This window comes from Pollicipes pollicipes, unplaced genomic scaffold (genome assembly GCF_011947565.3).
Source record: "Pollicipes pollicipes isolate AB1234 unplaced genomic scaffold, Ppol_2.1 Scaffold_4295;HRSCAF=5057_pilon_pilon_pilon, whole genome shotgun sequence".
Classification (NCBI taxonomy): domain Eukaryota; kingdom Metazoa; phylum Arthropoda; class Thecostraca; order Pollicipedomorpha; family Pollicipedidae; genus Pollicipes; species Pollicipes pollicipes.
This window is the reverse complement of record NW_023596461.1, coordinates 170,709-190,708: the sequence shown is the minus strand read 5'-3', so window position 1 is coordinate 190,708 and position 20,000 is coordinate 170,709. Positions and strand designations below refer to the sequence as shown.

General features: G+C 65.4%; 2 protein-coding genes and 1 long non-coding RNA gene across 3 annotated transcripts in view; 2 read left to right on the top strand and 1 right to left on the bottom strand.

Moving 5' to 3' along the window:
* The window catches only part of LOC119096479 (calphotin), a 31,470-nt gene extending 25,746 nt beyond the window's left edge, over positions 1–5,724 (top strand). The window contains exons 7-12 of the mRNA XM_037219395.1: positions 553–2,084; positions 2,287–2,814; positions 3,256–3,292; positions 4,265–4,473; positions 5,436–5,474; positions 5,707–5,724. Of these exons, the coding sequence (XP_037075290.1) occupies positions 553–2,084; positions 2,287–2,814; positions 3,256–3,292; positions 4,265–4,473; positions 5,436–5,474; positions 5,707–5,724 (2,363 nt within the window). The remainder of the gene's footprint in view (positions 1–552; positions 2,085–2,286; positions 2,815–3,255; positions 3,293–4,264; positions 4,474–5,435; positions 5,475–5,706) is intronic.
* A 927-nt stretch (positions 5,725–6,651) lies between these two features.
* LOC119097571 (uncharacterized) lies at positions 6,652–8,506 on the top strand. Its single transcript, XR_005094153.1, has 3 exons — positions 6,652–6,810; positions 7,113–7,328; positions 7,657–8,506. It is a non-coding gene; the product is annotated as an uncharacterized LOC119097571 (long non-coding RNA).
* A 3,776-nt stretch (positions 8,507–12,282) lies between these two features.
* Positions 12,283–20,000, bottom strand: part of LOC119096478 (WAS/WASL-interacting protein family member 1-like) — a 10,572-nt gene continuing 2,854 nt past the window's right edge. The window contains exons 2-9 of the mRNA XM_037219394.1: positions 16,183–16,317; positions 15,560–15,655; positions 15,268–15,402; positions 14,869–14,886; positions 14,274–14,331; positions 13,319–13,483; positions 12,654–12,721; positions 12,283–12,306 (exon numbers count right to left, since the gene is read on the bottom strand). Of these exons, the coding sequence (XP_037075289.1) occupies positions 12,283–12,306; positions 12,654–12,721; positions 13,319–13,483; positions 14,274–14,331; positions 14,869–14,886; positions 15,268–15,402; positions 15,560–15,655; positions 16,183–16,317 (699 nt within the window). The remainder of the gene's footprint in view (positions 12,307–12,653; positions 12,722–13,318; positions 13,484–14,273; positions 14,332–14,868; positions 14,887–15,267; positions 15,403–15,559; positions 15,656–16,182; positions 16,318–20,000) is intronic.

The window sequence follows — 20,000 nt, the reverse complement described above, 5'->3', positions numbered from 1 at the left end:
ACGCCACCAGAGGTCGTGACGTCACCGTCGAAGGGAGAGGACTGCGACAGGCCGGTGCGGCGAGCGGTCTCCGCACCAGCGTCCGCGTGTGGCCCCGATAGTGCTGAGGGGGACCGTGACGGCGATGGCGAGTGCGCGGACGGGCCGGTAGATGACTCCAGTGACGAGGGCGCGCACAGTCCCCAGTGTGTCGTAATCCACCGGTGGCGGAATTCCACAAAGCTAGACTGGCTGGTGGCGGACGCACGGGGTCACAGTCAAGGTTAGGGGTTTGCATGCCTAACACTCTGTTTGTGAACTCCTGTTTGGAATGACTGTCGTAAGATCGACTTGCCGTACTGAAATTTTCGTCTTGCTTGTTTAGAATGTACGGATCGTTGTTTATGCTTGTATGGTGTTCTTTTTAACACTTATATTTTACAATACCAGATAGTGTTTATCCCAGTTAGATCTCGACTGTGTTTTCCAGTCTGGCATGCCAAGCCACATAAGTGGCTGCTTTTTTCCCTGTCCCCGGTTGTCTGAATGCCTTATGGACCATTATATTTGCAGACGATGAGACTGAGCCGAAGAATAGCTCGTCGTCCGGATCGTCGACATCGACGCTTGAGAAGGCTCAGAAGAAGGCGTCCTCCCGCCGTGACTCCTTCGCCTCGACCGAGACGCTGACGTCATCAGACCAGCCGATGGTGCCCGCCGTCGGCCAATCCACGTCCCCCAATGCTGAGCGCGCCAGCGAATCAGCGGCTCCGGCAGAAATCACCGACCAATCCGACGCAGCGATCGCGACCGATGGCCGAGATTCGGTGACGGCAGACGCGGTAAGCGATCTGAAGGCGGTCACAGAAGCAAAAACTAGAGCAGCGGAGGCCGTTTCTGAGGGCGGAACGCAGTCGGCGACAGCGGGCAAAAGCCAGTCGGGATCAGACGATCTGGTGCAGAAGCGAGCAGCACCCAACCCAACAACAGCAGACGAAAACAAACCCACGGATGGTAATGCAACTCCTGTGCCGTCGTCTCGGACAGGGGCAGTGCTGTCCTCTGCGCCCGCGAGCCAATCGGCGGAGACCGTCATCCAATCACCGTCGCCCATCGCACCAGTTGGCCAACCAGAGAGCAGTCTAGAGAGATCGGCCAGGCCAGCAGAGCGTACCGAAAATCCTCCGCAACAGCCTGTCGTCAAGGAGTCTGTTCAAAGTGAGACAATACCTGCGGTCCCGAAGACACAAGAACCCGTTGTAGAAGTTGACTCCCAGTTCGCACAAACGCGCCATAAGTCAGCCGAGGTTGTCACGCCGACGCCGCCGCCTCCACCAGCTGTGGCGGAGCTGCCGGCCGTGGAGGCGAGGCTGTCGGCGCCAGAAGAGGTCAGCAGTGAGGACATGGAGACGGCGCGCCTGCAGCGCGAGGTGGACAGCGCGCTGGCGTGCCTGGATAACAACCTGGACCAGGTGCTGGCGCAGGCGAGCGCCTTCACCGACGCCGCCAGCCTGCCGGCCGAGGCACTGGCGTGCGCGCCTCCGCCACCCGTGTCTGAGGCCACACTTCCGGCGACGACGCGAGAGAGCCGCCGCCCGCCCCCGGAGACGAGCGAGACCGTCGAGGAGACGCTGCAGGTTGTCGAGGAGACTCTGCAGACTGTCGAGGAGACGCTGCCGGCGGTCGCGAAGGCGGCGGCGGTGGCGGGGCCGGCGCGGTCGCTCAGGAGCGAAGGAGTGCCGCCTGCGGAGGCGGAGCAGCCACCGTCGGCGTCCCCAGCGCAGCTCACCGCCGCTGTCCAGGTTCATAAGGAGACCACTGTTGTTGCAGAGGTCGTGCAGAAGTCGGCGGCGCCGGAGAGCCAGGCAGTGGCAGACGTTCGCTCTGCCGCTGAGGTAGCGCAGGCGTCCTCCCTGTCGGCGGCTCCCAAGACGGAAGCTGGGCGCCACCAGAACGGAGCGCGCGACACGCAGGAGCTGCCTCCGAAGGCGCGACCAGTGAAACAGATGCCTCCAGCGAAGGTGGTGTATCAAAATGGACACAATTTGTCTGCTGAAGCTCAGGAAGAAGTCATGGAAAAGGTCGAAAAAGTGCAGCGTAATCGGGTAAGTGAACGCAGAGTTTGTCGGGGCTGAGTGAAAGCTTTGGGGTCGCATTTCTTGCTTTTGTTGAGTGTCATAGTTATAGCGGGTCTTTGTTGTGCTCGTCGCTTCTGCGTTGTACTCGTCCGTGGCTTTCCATGTTGGCTGTAAAAGGGCTGCAATCCTGCAAGCTCGCCCGCTGAGGCGTGCAATGCACCGCTTTCAGATGACCTCCAAAGACATCCAGGTTGAGATTGAAAAGAAGCTGGCGTCCGTCGAGCAGCTGCCCAGGCGGCCGGCTCGTCTGGTGTGCGACGCTCCGCCGCCGCCGGCGCCGGTGGCGGGGGTGGCCGGCGAGTCGGCCAGCTGGGAGTACCAGCTGCCGGACCCGCCGACGCCCTTCCAGGACCAGGCGCCGGGCCGCGCGCCGCTCGAGGCTCCGCTCGAGTTCCAGGACTCGATGACGGTCACGTCGAGCGAGTTCTCGGGCGGCGAGGCCGGCGAGCTGGCCGAGGCCACCAACGTCGGGCTGGCGGAGCGGCTGGCGGCCGACCAATCAGAACCGGCCGCGGAGGACGGGCGGCCGGCCAAGCCGGAGCGGCGCCGCTCGAGCGTGACACGCCAGATGAGCTTCTCGATCGGCGCCTACGGCCAGCGCGAGCCGCCGCCGGAGGGCGCTGGCAGTCGGCTGCAGAAGGCAGACTCGTTCCACTACCAGCGCAGCGCGGCCGGCGCGTCTGGCTCCCCACCTCAGGTGCGCACTCGGGACAGGGCGGCGCCTCGGGTCGGACCGGGTCGTCTTGCCACCCGCAGTCTGTTCTCCGGGCGTGGACGGCCTTGTTGAATGGCTGGCGTGCGAGGGTGGCGCATGTGGACTCCCTGCTGCACGCAGCCCGTGCAGGGAGCAACACTAACGGGCGGCATGGATCGTGCAGTTGGGTTCGCTGGGTCGTGATCTTGTTAATCAGACGTCTGATTTGATAAGAGCTGATGTATGAGTCAGTCACGTAACGTTCTGCGAGGCTCAGCCCGTGTGTGTTGGTGCGCGACCCCGCAGGATGCCTTTAATGGGCAATAGGGACATTCTTGTCACGATCTATGAGCATCATTTCCAATCGAAGTGCTCCGACAGCGTCCCGGGCATGGCCGCCACCGCACCGGCGTTGCTCACATGCCCCTCCCCCTCGCGTTGTAGGTGACCTCGGGCGCCGAGGGGCCGGCCGCAGAGGTCGGCGGGGTCAGACGGCCGCTGACCCGCCGCCGTAGCTCCGACGCCGCCGGTCACGCGCCGCCGGCTCCGCCGAGGGTGGCGGCGGACCACGGCGAGCCCGTCCGGCCGCCCCGCAAATACGAGGTAAGCCGCCGCGCCGTGGCCGGCGCGTCCGCTGTCTCCATGCCCGCTGAGCATGCAACGGAAGTAGCAGGACTAAGGAGGAACTTGTCGTGTGCGACGGACGGTGTCGGCATCATGTCACGCGGTTTATGTACGTAGCGTCTTCTGCGTAATGATTTAGGTGTGAACTATTCAAACGTTTACCTGTGGCTTACCTGCGTGTTTAACGTCGCACTTTTCTTGGCGTTTTTACAGCATCGCGTAACCTTTAACTGACGTTTGCTGTGCACTTAATACGGTGCCGGCGTAATCTGCTTGTGATATCTTCTTTGACTCGTTGGAACGTGGGCCTTGCACAGTATCTTCATTCGATGGGAGCATGAACGTCATTGGTCTGTGTAAATTACCCGAGTGGATCACTTTTCTTCCGAATTGCGAGCCCATCAAGATTTTCCCGTCAAGATTGCCACCGACTCACCGTGATAACGATGATGCGTTCGTGAGAGATCTCTTGCCTTCCGTTTCAGACGAAGTTTAACAGCTCTAAATCATGCTCAATGATGAACCTAAGTGGAGGGCTGTCGTTACCAGCCGGAAGCGCATGGCCGAACATGAACAAAACCCAGAGCCACACGGACCTGGCGCTAGGTGGGTGTTCCACGGGCAGCGCGAAGCGTTAAATGTTAGCTGTATAACAGAGAGCGTAGAGATGCGTCTTCATTTCGTTTGCTGACCGTGTAAGAATCCATTATTCACGCTAAGTATTATCGTAGTCCACTTTTCTACCTCGCTTGGTCTTCAGCATAGTAAGACTGTCCCGTCTCACAGCCCGACCCGTCCTGACTGACGGCACCGAGTCGACCGTTCTCAGTGAGCCAGCCAATCACCGCTGGCTACATAACAGCCGAGCCCGGTTTCTTTCCAGAGAGCGAGGTGAGCGACATCCAGTCCGAGTTCCTCAAGCTGCAGAAGCAGTTCCTGCACTGGCAGCAGCAGCTGCTGCAGAACCAGTCGATCCTGCAGGCCAAGGTGGCGCCGCTGGCCGGCCGGCCGGCCGCCTCCAGCCTGCAGAGCCTGCAGGTAGGGCGGCCGCCGGTGCCGGCGAGGCCGGCGTCGGGGCGCCGCGGCCCGGCCCCGCCGGCGACGCGGCCGCCCCAGCTCAGCCGGCACCACCACCTTCTGCATGACGCCGCGCAGCAGACGGACACTGGACTGGCGTCCGTGCGCACGGCAAGCATGACCGAGGAGCGCCCACCCTAGAGGGCGCCCTTCCGACGAGGATCTGTGGCATCGGCTCTGGCTTTGGGCGCTAACGCTTCCGGGCGGGGCGGCTGTCGGTCGGTGGCTTGGGCTTCGGCTTTGTACTCGGCTTCCACAGTGTGCGCCTGTTCTCTACCGCGAGGTGGCCGGTGAATCGAGACTGTCGGCAAGCGAAATGGCGCTCTTCGCCTGGCTGAGGTAACACGATGGTCTGGTTGCAGTAGATTCGATGATCCGTCCCCTCTTTTGATTTTTTTTTATTACTTTCCTTTTCCGTCGGCTTTTCTTCTTTCGGTGATTGGAAAACGAACTAATGCGTTCTATGGTCACAAGCATCTCCGTTTTACGCATTTACTTACCCAGCTCGCCACGCCCGAGATTTGCATACAGCGCAGCGGTACATAGCATATGCAGGCAGCATTTTAGGATGAGTGTGACGTAATACGTTTTTGACCAATCTCTGTCGACCTACTGTCGTTCGAACATATCCCCTTTTTGAGGAAGTTTTTGTCTTCATTTGTGTCCATTTGTGTTCATGATGCCTGCAACTCGACAGCAGTCTGGTACAAAAGCCGTGCAACCACGGATGGCTTACGACCATCAAACATTTGCTGTCATGGTGGGAGATGAAGACCCCTGTCTTCTACGAAAGGGCACCGCGGAACTTCAGATGCTGACCGCTGCCGACCTGTTGTGTCGTCCGCGGGGTTTCAGCGGGGAGCGCGTCACGCGCAGTGACTCGGCGTGGGTGTCTGGCTCACGCGCCGCCGCCCCGCTGCCAGGTGATAGAGGAGCTGAACCGGCGCGCGCCGCGGTTGCTGGTGCCGGCCGAGCCAGCGCCGGCCGCCGCCCACTACTCCAGCCGCTCCCAGTCTCTGCCGCGGGCCACCTCCCTGAAGCACAGCAAGCTGTCGGTGCCGCGGCCGGAGCCGGAGCCGGAGCCGCGGACTGCGCCGGAGCCGGAGCCGGAGGCAGCGACGGAGCCGGTGCCGGAGCTGGAGTCGACCCCAGGCCCGGTCCTGGCCCCGGCCCCGGCTGTAGCCGCGGCTCCAGCCCCAGTGCCGCCTGTAGCCGCGGCTTCAGCGCCGGTCCCGGCCCCGGTCTCGGCCGAGACCTCAGCTCCGGCTCCGACTCCGGTCAGAGAACGAGCCTCTACTCTCGAGCGGGGCACCTCTGAGAGCAGGTCAGAACGCCAGGAGCGATACTGAGGGTCGATAATGCACGCAGGGATGATATTCGTCGTCGGAAGGATGTCCTAAGCGACACATGCTGCTGTTTGGCAACGTTAAGGAATATCGTCTTTCGTTTACGAACAGCAGTGCTTTTAACGCTAAATCTTGTGACCCAGTCAACAGCCCACTGTTGCGGCGCATAAGGCACGCAGTGGCCCTGAACATATCCCGGCCACTGGGAATGTTCACATCTGCCGCAGGGAGAAGCGGGTACCGTTCTCGCCTCCGAAGATTGCGCTGGGCGCCTGGAAGGACCAGGGCCGACCGAGCCAGGTGCAGCTGAAGGAAGACAGCGACTACGTGCTGCGCCAGACGGCGCCTGCCGCCGCCGTCTCCGGCCTGCCGCTGCGGCCGGCCAACGGCGTCACGGTGACTGCTCTGGGCGCGCCTCCGCCGCCGCCGCCGCCCGTCAGCCTGGCAGCGCCGCGCGGCCAAACTAACGGTAGCGGCCCGCCGCGACTGTCGGCCGTGGCCAAGGTGCGTCAGAACACGACCGTGGCCGAGCCGCGGGCGGTGCTGCCCCTGGCGGCGGCGGCGCGCAGCTCGCGCGCGCCGGCCTTCTCGATCACCGACTCGAAGGCGGCGCCGGCGGCGGAGCGGCGGCCGCGGCCGGGTCGCTTCACCTCGGTCGTCTCGCTGACGGACGAGCCGCGCGCGCCCCACGCCGTGTCTGTGCGCGTGTCGAAGCCGGCCGCCGGCCAGACGCCGCCGCCGCCGCCGGCCGTGGTGCTGCCGGCGCCGCGGCCGGCGCAGCCGACGGTCGGTCGGCAGGGCGCTGTCACCTGTCGCGTCACACCGGCGCAGAAGACCGCCCCCAGCGTGGTCAGCGTGACGCGCAAGGACTCAGCCACCACGACCGAGGCCGCGTCGCGCCAGATGACCGCCGACGCCGGGTGGAGGAGCCGGCAGCAGCCCGTGGTTAAAGGTCAGTCCCACGCGGATGACGGGCGCTGCGTTGCGAAGGGGACGCCGCCACTGTGGTCCAAGGAGGATCGTAGTGCACATGTGTGCAGCTCTGAACTTGCCGTCCTTTTTCACAGCCAGACAGCGTATTTCTTGAATTTAGGGCTTCGTGTCGGAGGCTGCGTTCGTGGAATACCACGCTGATTCGTTTAATTTTTATGTGAAGATCTAGCTAAGGACTGCTCAGCCTCCAGGCAGGAGGTCGTGTGAGCACGTGGAGATCACAGAATGCGCAGCGCCGTGACGATGTGTCCGGCTGCGCAGGGTTCCGCTCTGCCGACGTGCCCGCCTCGGCGGTGATTCCACCGCCTCCACCGCCACCTGCGCCAGTGCTGCCTCCAGCGGCCAACGGGCGAACCAGACTGAACAAGACGTCGGCCAGCCGGCCGGCCGTGCCCAAACTGGACCCGCGCGAGGAGCTGATGATCGCCATTCGAGAGCACGGCGGGCTCAAGAAGATGCGCAGCGTTCGGCCCTGAGGTAAGACGCGAAACATCAGCGGAAGATCTCGTAGGTTTGACGCATCGCCGGCGGACATCGCTGCAGCGTCCTGACGGCATGGATACCCGACAGAGCCGTGGTAGATTAACGAAATCTCATGACATTGTAATGGGTTACATGGAGCTTCGATATGGAGGGAGCTCTCCTGCATCTTCTGTAATCGAGCGCATGACTGACTATGGACAGCAGGCTGAGCCCTGCATGCCGTCTCATAACATTATCTCGTCACCGAGCGACTAAAAAGTCTGAATCCTGGCCGTGGCGGTGGCGGCTGGAGGTTACAGCGCAGGCCCGCTGCTTCTTTCAGACGTGACCAAGTGCAATGTAGCGTGATGCTGAGCTGGCGACACACCGCTGGCTGACGCGGAGCCCGACTGACCAACCGGCGACTTTGATTGGTCGCCGGCGCGTCCTGCTCGCGAGCCTCCGACTCTGATTAGCTGAGCGCGGGCGGCCTGTGACGTCTCACCGTGGCCAGCAGACGGCGGGCCGGCGGAGGCCATGACGCCCTCCGCTCGCGCCTGTCGCGCAAGCGAGCTGGCGCGCCAGCGCCGTTCGCCGTCGAAGCCGCTCACAGACGGCGGCACGCGCCGCGCCGCCCCACCCCACCCGACTCGACCAGTGCCTAGACTCGCTAGTTATCCCGCTGTAGTCATGCCTGCAAGTGCCCGGACCCGGAAACGCGTGTCCACGCTCTGTCCACGGAGATGCTGCTGTGAGCGCGTGCATAATGTCCCGCGTGTGCCGGCCGGCTGCGGCCGCGCTGCGACGCGTCGCTCTCCTCCCCGGCGGCCGCCATGCGGTCGCCGGCGCAGACGGCGCCCCTTCCCCTGCGTCGGCCACCGCCCCTTGTTACGCATAATGCTCTGCCGGAGTCTGCCCGCACTCGCATGCCGGCGTCAGCCCACAGCCTTCCGCCTGTACTTAGGTTTATGTGATACCTGTTTAGCCAGTTGATCGCCCCCGTGCGGGTGTTGATGAGGTGTATGGAGCCGGGCTGCGGGGACGGCGACTGCTCCTGTCCTGACCGGCCTGACCCGACCTCGCCGCCTGGCCCGCCTCCGCGTTGTCCTGTAACTCTGTTATACAATCACTAATCTAGTGTTATTGCAACGTATATGCGCCAAGCCATAATGAATATATTGCAACGAATGATACGGCTGTTTGTGCGAGGTGGACAACCAGTCCGCGCACATGAGCGTGTCGAATGTAGTTATGAGAAATGGATTCCAGCCTCAATTACAAGCCGTGTGCCCTGGTCGTCTCCAAACGCATTCGAGAAACCGCAGGATACAATAAAGTGTTATAAAGAATGGAAGACCGGTCTAAACACAAAGCGCGATATGATCATAGACATTGAGATTCGGCTCATCTCTGAGAAATTCACAAGCTTCGGTGCGCTGCAATAAGAGGCGGAGCTTCGGTTGGGTTATTGCTTAGCGTTACTTGCAGCCTCTGGCACGGGTGTGGGACAGTTCATCATACCCACGTTCGCTAAGTGGAACGATTCCACACGAACAAGTAATGGGGCCGCACGGGCTGTACGTAACGCGGCAGTTGTGAGTGACATCTGCCCAAACGACCACTGTATGTCCGGCCAGACCACACTATGTTCAGTGAACTGCGGTGACGCAGGTGTGGAACAGATACGCGTGGTGGCGTGGGCCCACTGGGCTCGGTGATTCATACCACAACAGTTATTCTGGCAGCACGCGAAAACATGACGGGTGTAATGCAATAATACCCAATGTATGCTGAGGCGCAATAGATGAACAAATTTCGATCTCCTGGGGTTAGGAAAGCCACGGACGACACAATAACTCGGAGGTCTGCGCATTGTACTGGCAGGGACGCGGCCGGGAGCACATCGCAGGACTGGGGGTACATCCGTCACCACCGTGTCGATGGCGCGACACGGTGGCACCGGATGGGGAAAGCGCACGAACGGGCTCCAGCACAGTCCGAAATATTGACGCCCACCAGTGACAGAACTGGCCCCCGCCAGTGAATAACGCCACGTTCCAATGTATCGCGCCGCGTGACGGGAAGTGACACCATAAACAGAATTGACCCAGTCGTCAACTGAAACTTCCTCGGCGAAAGCGCGCAATTACCCGTCGTGATGTCCCTAGCCTGTGACGGCCACCCCACCGAAGGCGTCTGCGTATCTCCAGCGTAGGACGATTTACGTGGCAACGTAGTCTTTGATGAACCTCCGCTGTCAGCGCTGGCAAAAACGCGGTCATGTGGATGACAGAAGCTAGTACCGTAAGTGAGCCAGCGGCAGATTCTTCAGCAACTTCATTTGAAGACCTGAAGGCCCATCTCTTGCTCAGTTTTCAACCTCCAGCCTTTTGAACTGAGGTCGGCTACGCTGTTCGTCACGACCCAGGCCACATCATCCACACATCACACAACTGCTGCGAAGCGCCTCAGGGACGAATATGTATATTTATATATTAACAATGCATTATTTTCTTATTTACACAGTCGCTATCGATATCGATAGCGGCATATCTACCAAAACTATGTCTCACTAAAACGTTACCAAACGGCGCCGGCCTTGGCCGGGGGCCAATCGTCACACGCGGCGAGCGCTCGGCGTCCGCCCCCACCCTCACGCGCCGGCCGACGCGGCGCCACCCCCGACGCGTGCACACTGCCGCGTCCGTCACAGGCGTGCCCAACGCACCCTGAAGCGCCCGTGCGCCGCGCTCCGCGTGCGCCGCATATCGGCGTCCGAAGATTGTGACTTTGAGACGAGGCGTTAGGCGAACCAATCCCGACACGGGCGGCGGCGCGCCGCCGGTCCCTGCAGAGTGACGAGCCCCGCGCCGGTCCCGCTGTCGGGCCGCTGGCCGCGTCCTGCGGGGCCTGACGGGCGCGTCCCGCTGGCGGGCGTCCCACCGACCTTCGAGCTCACGCGAGACTCGACCGCGGGCAGGCGGCGGGGCGCGCCCGGCCGTCACGCGCTCTGCAGAGCCGGCGCCGGCCGCCGCCCTCCGGACCACGCGGTACGCGCCGGATCGGCGGCCGCCCAAAAAGCGGGGGCGCGCACCAGCCGACGAGTCACAAAAACAGACGCCGCTGGCTCGTCGCGGCGCCGCTCCCGAGCTAGCCGACCGGCTGGCTGCCCCGAGCAGGGGCCCGGGCGTCATCCCTCGCTGCTGGCTGAGCCGGGGCGGCGGGCGACGCAGGCCCACACTCCGCCCCGGGCGTGGCAGCACGGGCGCACGCACGCCGCGCCACACCGCTTTGTGCTGCACGTGATCACAGACGGGATCGGCCCGGCCGCCCGACCGGCCGCGCAGCGACGACAGCCGGCGTCTCGCCCGCCGGCGGCCGACCGCCGGATGTTGACCCCCTCGACCAGCTCCGCACCCCGGTGAACCGTGCTCGGTGCTACGGCCTCGCCAGCAGTGAAGTTAACAGGGTGCGCCCGGGACTGAACGTGTAACCCATGCGTCCACCTACTAGCGATGCCAGCAGTCGTAAATCGACACCAACAACAACAGCGCCGCATTATTACTAAGACGCCCGTTTCGATTGCATAGCACGTGACTCACACTCGCCACCGCCCGCAGGCGGCGGCCTCTGACACCGCCTCCGCGGCGAAGTTCCGCGCTCGTCCGCCAGGCAGCTCCACGGTCGCCGTCAGGGGCCTCAGGCGTAGGACGAGCCGCCGCTCTCGTAACAGTTTGTGGCCGAGTTGGACTTGCGTCGGCGGCGGGGGCGGAGCGGGGGGACGCTTGTTGCGGGGACGCTCTGAAAAGCGGGGGGAGGGGGGGGGGCGACGTCAGCCGGGCCGGACAAGGCGGGGGGGGGGGGGGGGAGGGGGGAGGGTCAGCACGCGGGACGCCCGGTGACGGGGCGGCACAGAGCAGCGACGCGCCGATACGGCAGGGGGGGGGGGGGGTCAGCACGCGGGACGCCCGGTGACGGGGCGGCACAGAGCAGCGACGCACCTATACGGCGGGGGGGGGGGGGGGTCAGCACGCGGGACGCCCGGTGACGGGGCGGCACAGAGCAGCGACGCACCGATACGGCGGGGCGACAGCGCCGGGCAGTGAATGATCCGGCCGCGGTCTACCGCTTGGCGGCGCGTGGCAGTGCTGCAGACACGCGCCGCATGGCACAAGCGGACAGGACCGCCCATCGCACAGGCGGACAGGACCGCCCACCGCACCACACACAACCGAAACATATGCTCACGGAGCACCCAGCTAGCTCAGCGCACTTTCTTTCCAATTATCCGTGCTGTACCAGGGACGCAGACTCGGGGCAATCACGGTATCCAACAACACGGTATGTCACCAAGCATCCACGATACACGGCGAGAACGTGCTGAACGAGAACGCCGTCATGCGGACCACTCGACAAATCCAGCGAGCGGATCATCGCAACACATCTAGATGGCGCTCAGACCGCCGCCAGGGGTTATGATGCCGCGGTGCGGATGTCGGGCCGGCTGGGATTGAGGGGAGAGATACGACGGGACGCGGGGAGAAGACGGCATGAAGGCCCAGGGAGGGGAGGAAGCAAGGTGCAGATGAAGGGCACAGGAGGAAGAGGAAAAACGAGACACGGAGAGGAAGAAAGGACGACATGCACAGAGCGAGGGAGGGCGGACAAGGAACGCAAAAATGAGGTGAACGCGGGGAGAACGAGAGGTAGCGATGGCATCGGGAAATACGGGGAAGGATCGAGGAGCAACAGCGAAGGCGCCGTGAATGGTATAAGAACTGGATGGGAGATCGACAAGGGACACGGAGAGGCGGTGCGACACAGCAGGAGAGTAAGAACAAAACTCCAGTTGCGATGACCAAAAATAAAGAGTCACGCGCACACAAAAGGAGCCACGGCACCGGTACCAAAACGGCGGAAGGCGGTCGGCGGACGTCATCCAGCGCGGTCGTAGCGGCCGTCGCGTTAGTCACAGCGTCGGCGGTGGCGCCACCTGGACGGCGCGGCCCGGCCGCCGATTCCGTCGGCGCCGGTGGCGCCACCGCCGGCCGGCCGACCCAGTAGCAGACCGCCAGCCGGCCCCGCCCGGCCCGCGGAGCGAGGCCGTGTTAGTGTCGGTGCCACGCGGCCGCGCTCGCCTTCCGCGCGCTGCCTCGCGCCCATCCGGAGCAGTGTCTCTCGCCGCTAGGTCCGGCCCGCCGGCGCCGGTCGTCCGCCGGCCGGCCGAGCGCGGACCGCGTGCACGGCGCCTGGCCGCGCGCCAGCCGTGGGTTAGCGCCAGCCGGGGTCAGTCACGCCGCGCCACGCCACGCCGCGCCGCGCCGCGGCCGCCGCCGGTACCTGGTGTGACTGGGAGCGGCAGAGGCCGCCGCTGGCCAGGCCCGGCAGCAACACCTCGCCCACAAAACCTAGCGGCGCGCGGACGGGCGCCGTCATACAAGGGGACACGAGCACGGACGAGCGCCGGCAGACGGGCACCGCGCGGAACGCGGGAGTGCCGGCGGCCGCTCCAGGCCACGACGACGGCGCCGGTGATTCGCGACGCCGGCTCAACAGTCCCCGCGACGTCCACACACAAGCGCTACGAGCCCCGGTCAACACAACTCACAAGACGGGGCACACTGATTCCTAGAAACGAGCACGCCAGCTCATGTCTCCCCGCGCCCAGAAGGCCGCGGGATGTATACACACACACGACAGTGCGGACGTTCCGGAGGGAGAGGACTCCCGCCTGGCCCGTTCGGCGCGTCGGTCGGCATCTGGCGCGCCGCGCGGCTCATGGTACCGGGCTGAGTCAGCGCTCGCCTCGGCCAGACCCGGCTCGTGCCACCGGTCCCGCGCGACCCGCCGCGCCCGCCCCACACCTCCCGGCCCCGTACGGAAGGCCGCCAAATACGGGCGCCGCTGACTCAGGCGGCCGGATCGCGTCACAGATCGCGGGGTTCGCCAGCGGCCCGCGGCAGGCGGTCGCGACGACAGGTGACGGACACCTGGAGGGAGCTGACCTCGCGTCTCTGACTCCCCCGCGTCGGAGCGCACCGGTCGGCCGCGCCGCACGAGCGTGCACTCACGGTTCTTGCTGGGGTAGATTTTGTAGCAGTTTGTGAGCGGCTCGGGCGGCGGCAGCTGCGACAGGCTGTGGAACCGGTCGGAGAACCGTCGCTCGTAGTCTGCGAACGCAGCGGTCGCGGTCAGCATCAGATTCCCGCGAGCGTCGGTGAGGCTCGGCGGCGCTGGCGACCGGCCGGCCGACACCAGCACACCGTGTTTACACGGGGGAAGGATGCGGGGTCTGTGATAAAAACACGGTGACATGCGACTGTGCTGCCGTCTCAACGGCAAAAGCATGTCGCGTTCGTCATGCTGAGTCCCGTTTCCCAATTCGGCACGCTGCGTGCCTCAGGCCAGCAGCCATTCCGTCCTGACCGTGGTGTTATCATGAGACATGTCTTGAGCTTAAAATACACCTATCAACTACGTAGCGTGCAAAGGGCGCGCTCGCTGACCCGTGCAATCGCCCTGCCGCACGGTCGCTCGCCGTCTGTGAGCTCAGCGAAACGCGTACGTGACCTTACGACCACCACTGGGCAGCTGTGATAAGTTGACTTAAACGGCAACCAGGCGCGATTGCCGCATGCCTCAAATTCGCAACCACTGGTCGCGAGCTAACCGAGGGGCCTCTGACGGCGTGAAGCGACCCGCCGGGAGCCCCGCCACCGGCGGAGCTGCGAGCACAAGGACTTGCAACCTTGAAAATGCCATTTTCGGGCGGGTCAACTTAATCCTTCCGTAGCAGAAATAGAAACTGACATTTCGAGCGGCAATCCCCGCGACGTATGGCCAATAAATAAGCAAGCTTCTACCAAATGTATGAGACCAATGGCCATCCTCTCCGAGCCTCCGATGGTGCGCAAGAACAGGCCATTCGGGCTGGTCTGGCGTGCCGAGAGCCAGCCTCACCTGTGGCGCCAGAGTTGGCGTTGAACGAGTTCCGGTGCTGGGCCGAGGACGAGAGTCGCTGCGGCGGCGGCGGCGGCGCGCCGGACGCGTGCGGGGGCGGCGGCGGCGGCGGCGGCGGCGGCGGCGGCGGCGGCGGCGCAGGGGGCGGCGCCTGCGCCTGTAACACACGTCACAGCCTGAGTCTCGGCGGCGGCGGCGCGGGGGGCGGCGCCTGCGCCTGTAACACACGTCACAGCCTGAGTCCCGGCGGCGGCGGCGCGGGGGGCGGCGCCTGCGCCTGTAACACACGTCACAGCCTGAGTCCCGGCGGCGGCGGCGCGGGGGGCGGCGCCTGCGCCTGTAACACACGTCACAGCCTGAGTCTCGGCGGCGGCGGCTGGGACAGAACACGCCACAGTCTAACCTAAGACATCGAACAGAGCTCCACAGTTACCAGGACCACATCGAGGTACCCGCGAGTGCCACAGCACCGGGCAGGCGGCGGCTGCCGGCAGCGCCGCCACTGCACCCGCGCAGGATCCGCGAAGACAGCACGCGGACCGCCCCGCCGGCTGCCGGTCGGGCCGCGCGGCGAGCACCGTAGAGCGTCACTCACCTGTCCGCCCTGCCGCACCTGGGACGGTGGCGGCGGCGGGCCGGCCCGGTGCGGCGGCAGCGGCGGCGCCGACGTCGGCACCGGCGGCGGCGGCTGCGACGGCGGCAGCGCGCGGCCCGGCGGCGGCGGCGGCCGCTCCGAGGGCGCGCGCAGCGGCCCGCGGCCGGGCGCGCGCTGCGTGCCGGCCGGCGGCGGCGGCGGCGGCGGCGGCGCCGTCCGCAGCGTGCCGCCCAGCCGCATGTCGTCCTGCGACTTGCGCTTCTCCTCGTCCTCGGAGAGATTGCCGCGTGCGCGCATGCTGTGCGCGCGCACCACGTGCGGCGGCTTGGCGCCGGGCGGCGGCGGAGGCGGCGGCGGCTGGCCGGGCAGGCTGGGCGGCCCGCTGCCCAGGCCCTGCACGGACGGCGACTTGGGCGGCGGCGGCGGCTTGATGGCGGGCGGCCGCAGCGGCGCCACCGCCGGCCTCGGGTTGAGCGCCGGCCGCACGGCGGGCGCGGTAAACTTGCGCCCCACCGTCGCCGTGCCGTTGGACACCTGTCGGCGGGCCAGACCGTCAGACGCGCCGCCACCTCTCTCCCCGCGCCGCCGCGTCACACACCGCCACCGCCACACCAACAACCGCTTCGACGGAGCACACACCCAACGGCGGCACAAGCTGCCAGAGCAGGCCGCATGGCGGACGTGTACAGACCAGGTAGGACCGGCCGGCGGCCGGCGGCGCCTGCGGCGCTTCCCGGCGCAGCGTCGACGACGAGTGGCTCGGCTTGAGGGCGACCCGCTGGCCGGGCTGCGGGCGGGCGGCGGGCGGTCAGCTGGCGGGCCGGCGCGGCGCCGCTGGCGGGGCTGGCAGCGGAGGCGGGCGACCGGGCGGGACCGGGGCAACAGCGGCCGGTAGCAGGACTAGGGGGCCTCCCTTACCATCTGAGGCGGCAGACGCCGCGGCGGTGGCCCCTCGGACAGGAGCGGAGGGCAGAGGACAGCAGCAGGACAGGGCGGAAGCGGTGGCGACCGGAGGAAGCCAGGTCACGGAGTTCGGTTGGTCAGTCACAGCAAGCAAGCGAACTGCGGCGAGCAATGTACACAATGCGTAACCCGAGAGCCGTCAACGAAATGGCATCCGGCACAGCGTCACAGCACAAAACCGAGCATGAGCAAAGAGAACCACACCGTGCACTACGTATAACGAGCGCAGACAAAATGCGACTAGCTAACTCTAGTTCATGGCAGCCGAGTCCCGTGTCGGCCGCGGCGGGCCAGCATCCAACACCCGGCGGACCCGGTCACCAGTCACCGGCTCAGCGGCCAGCGGCCCACCTGCGGACTGCTGGGCACGCTCCTGCTGGGCAGCTGGCCGGCCGACGCGCTGGGCTTGAGGCCGGGCGGCGGCGGCGGCGGCGCCTGCAGCGTGCGGTGCAGGCTGGACGAGTTGGGCGTGGCTAGCGGCGGCGCCTGCCGCGGCGGCGGCGGCGCGGCGGCCGGCGCGGCGGCCGGCACCGTCGGGTTCGACGGCCGCCGGTTGGGCGGAACCATGGCCGGGCCGCCGGCGCCTGGTGACGAGAGCACGAGCGGTCGCGTCAGGGCCTGGCGTCTGACGCCCGCCGCACACAGCCACGGCGCCACGGCCGCCCACGCGCCCGGCGTAAACACGCCAGCCGGCAGCATAGTCGGCCCGCTCCACCCCTGGCATGGGGGCACTGCAAAACGGCCGTTGGTGCACGCAAAACGCCTTTAAATGTTGATTCTTCCGGTCCGGCATACGAGTTAACGTCTGGCAACGAGGCCTATTATCGCGTTTTCCGGTCCTCGAAACGAGCCCAGAAATTCACATTTAACACACCCGCTGACTCTCGACCCTGGAATGATCCGTAAACAGAGCATCACGACTCGTAAGCACCGCACATCATCATCGTGTTAGTCGACCGCCGGGCGGCGGGGACCGCTGTGGCCCGGCTGGAGCTTCCAGCTCAGCAGAGCGGCGCTGCCGGCGGACGGCCGCCGGCCAGCAGCGGAGCCGGCCACGCCCGGCGCCGTCGCCCGGCCGCGCGGGGTCAGGGGCCACACCCACCGGGCTGCTGGCGGCCGCGGCCGAGGCCGGTGGGCCGCAGCTTGGGCACGCCGCCGGCGAAACAGGCCGCCCAGGCCGGGCGGGCCGCCGCCGTTGACGGTGGGCGCGGCGCCGCCGCCGCCTCGTCCTCCGCCGCCGCCCCCTCGTCCTCCGCCGCCGCCGCCACCGCCGGACGGCTTCACAGACCCTGAGGGCGGCGCCGAGGGAGGTCAGAGGCCGCTGAGCCGACTCACAGCGGCGGGACAGCTCAGACGGGTCAGGGTCAGGTCAGGTCAAACAGCCGGACATCCGGCAACGGGCACGACATACGCATAAAGGCAGCGGCGTGCGTAATATAAACAAAAAACTCGCGATTCAACGACAGACGAATACGCCAGGTTATAGCCCCAAATGACCGAGCCGCGTCTGGGCCAGCCGCGATTTGTTCGCTTCGGACGCAGCCATCCCGACGCCGTTCCTGTCGGACGGTCCCGGCGATCCGCCGAGAGCACCGCACAAGTCCAGCCCCGACACCGACTGGGACAAATGGCAGCAGACCGGCTGGCCGGATTTGGATTCCCGGAACGGTTTTGAACGGACGCAAAGCGGCCGGACACATGGCTCGGACTGATGTCCACCAGGCGGCTGCCCCCGCTAACGGACGCCGGCCCATCGCGTCACAGCCCGGACGCGCCCGACGCCACGGCAAGGAAAGCTGACCCGCGCTCGCTCCGACACGGCCCGGCGGCAAGTCGCTGATTCGGATCAGTTTCCCAGCCGGCCCAGGTGTTTTCCTCCCCAGCGGGTACGCAAATCCTTCAGGCGGCGTGTCGCGGGCAATACTGGCCGGTTCCGACATCGCTGGCGCTCGGTCCCACGTCACCGCTGGCGCTCGGTCTCGCGTCATCGCTGGCGCTCGGTCTCGCGTCGGCGGCTGCGGCCGCGACGGTCTCGACTTCGGCTCGACACCCGCTCGCGCCGGCCGCCGACCGAGCGACGCGCGGCGCCGCCGCCGCCGCCGGCTGCGTCGGCATCAAGGTCAACGAGAGGGGGAGGGGCGGGGGAGGCGTGCGGCGGTCCCGGCGCGGGGCGCGTGACCCCGCGCTACCCAGGCCGCGCCGCCGCCCGCATCCGGGCAAGCGTCCGACTGGCGCCGCTGCCCGCTCGCAGGTCACGGCGTGCGCCTAACAAAGCGGCACACACCGCGCCGGCTCGGCCCGGTCACCGCAGCGGCGCAGAGCTCCGGGGAACGGCACAATCTGCTAGACCATCAGCAAGTAACACACAACCCACGCGTGGGCTTTTGAACGCCTGCAACCCTCCGGTGGCCATTCGGATCCAGCATCGAAAAACAAACGAGCCAGGATATCGCGTGGTGACGATGCCGTGCGTAAACAAGCGAATCATCTAGGCTGTGAATACAACGGCGGCAGGCGACAACACCGTCCTAAGTGATCAGCATTCCCCTGGGGTCCAGCGGCGCCCGGCGACGAGGCTCCGCCAGCGTCCAGCGTTGTGTGCTGGCCCAGCAGGACACGCTCAGCATAGCGTGCGGCCTAAGGCCCCGGGCGGCTTCAATAACAGCCCCGAGCTGAATAAGCCGCTGCCGCAGCCAGCCGGGTCTGTCAGACGGCGGGGCGGCCGGCCGCGGCGCGCGCGGCCGCCTCCCCGAGCGCGGCTGGCGACAGCTGGGTCGGCACGAGGACACCGAGCCATTCTGGAGTCAGTGCCCCTTGGGACAGGGACGGATTGAGCACGAGCTACGAGTAACATGTCGAAGCCATGGGCGCCGGCCAGAGAGCACACGTAGGTTACCAATAGGGATATCATTTCAGCCGCCCGAAACTAATTTTTCACAGTCTGGTTTTACAGGTTTATGCCGCCACAAACTCGCCGAAACTGGAAAAAAAAACAGCAAAGATTGTCCTTTTCTCATCGCTTATCATTAAATTCGTAATAACCTTGCTTTCTTTATGGCCAAAAGCCAATGGCAGCAGCAGCCTGGTAATCACAGTGGTGTGACCAAAATATATGATGGTTGCTACAACAGGCATCTATCATAACCCTTCGCCCATGACAGCGACCCATGCATATTTCCTACACAGCGCACCGCTGCTTCTGTCGCCCAGAAGTTGAGCTGTACGCACCGTCGTTAGGAGGCATGGATCCAATCTGCAGCAGTGGAATTAATAGGTAACGGAGTCCAAATGCATCATCACAACTGACCCAGACTTTCTGTTTATTAAGAAGCAATTTAACACTGAAAATGGAGTCGATACATGTGACAGAAACCGACAATACCGAACTGGTGCCGCACTCATCGTACAGCAAACTGTTTTTTCGTGCTTCATTTAACAGGAAGGCACTTTTCAGATTGCAGTGTTTGCCTGTTCTTGTCCCGTTTTCTCGCCACCAGGAGTTCCTGCTGGCGTTTGCAAACCTTGTTCCAGCCGGCTGCATCCAACCCTGATCAACAAACGGACAATTACCGCGACCCCGCTCGGCGCAACACCGCACAGCAAGAAATCCGGAGACAATGTGAAATCCGCCTCCGCGGGCCTGGGCGAGCCCGTTAGTCCAGTGCCGGCCGTGGCTCGGCTTCGGGCCGCGGCTGGGGCGCACGCTCGAGACAATGCGTCGGCTGCGGCTGATGATTCGGCGCGGGACCAGGCCGTCACGACTCGGCGACCGAGCCGGCTGACCGCAGCCCGGCCGGCGCCGGCTGACCGGAGACGGCCGCTGGGGAGGTGGGCCGTGGGTGCCGGCACCGGCCGAGGAGACAGAGCCGACCGGCCGGCGCCGGCTGACCGGAGACGGCCGCTGGGGAGGAGGGCCATGGGCGCCGGCACCGGCCGAGGAGACAGAGCCGACCGGCGCCGGCTGACCGGAGACGGCCGCTGGGGAGGTGGGCCGTGGGTGCCGGCACCGGCCGAGGAGACAGAGCCGACCGACCGGCGCCGGCTGACCGGAGACAGCCGCTGGGGAGGTGGGTCGTTGGTGCCGGCACCGGCCGAGCAGGCCGCGCGGCAGCAGACAGGGAGCGTCGACAGCGCATGATCCCACCGCGGGGCAAGACGAGCCGCCCGTG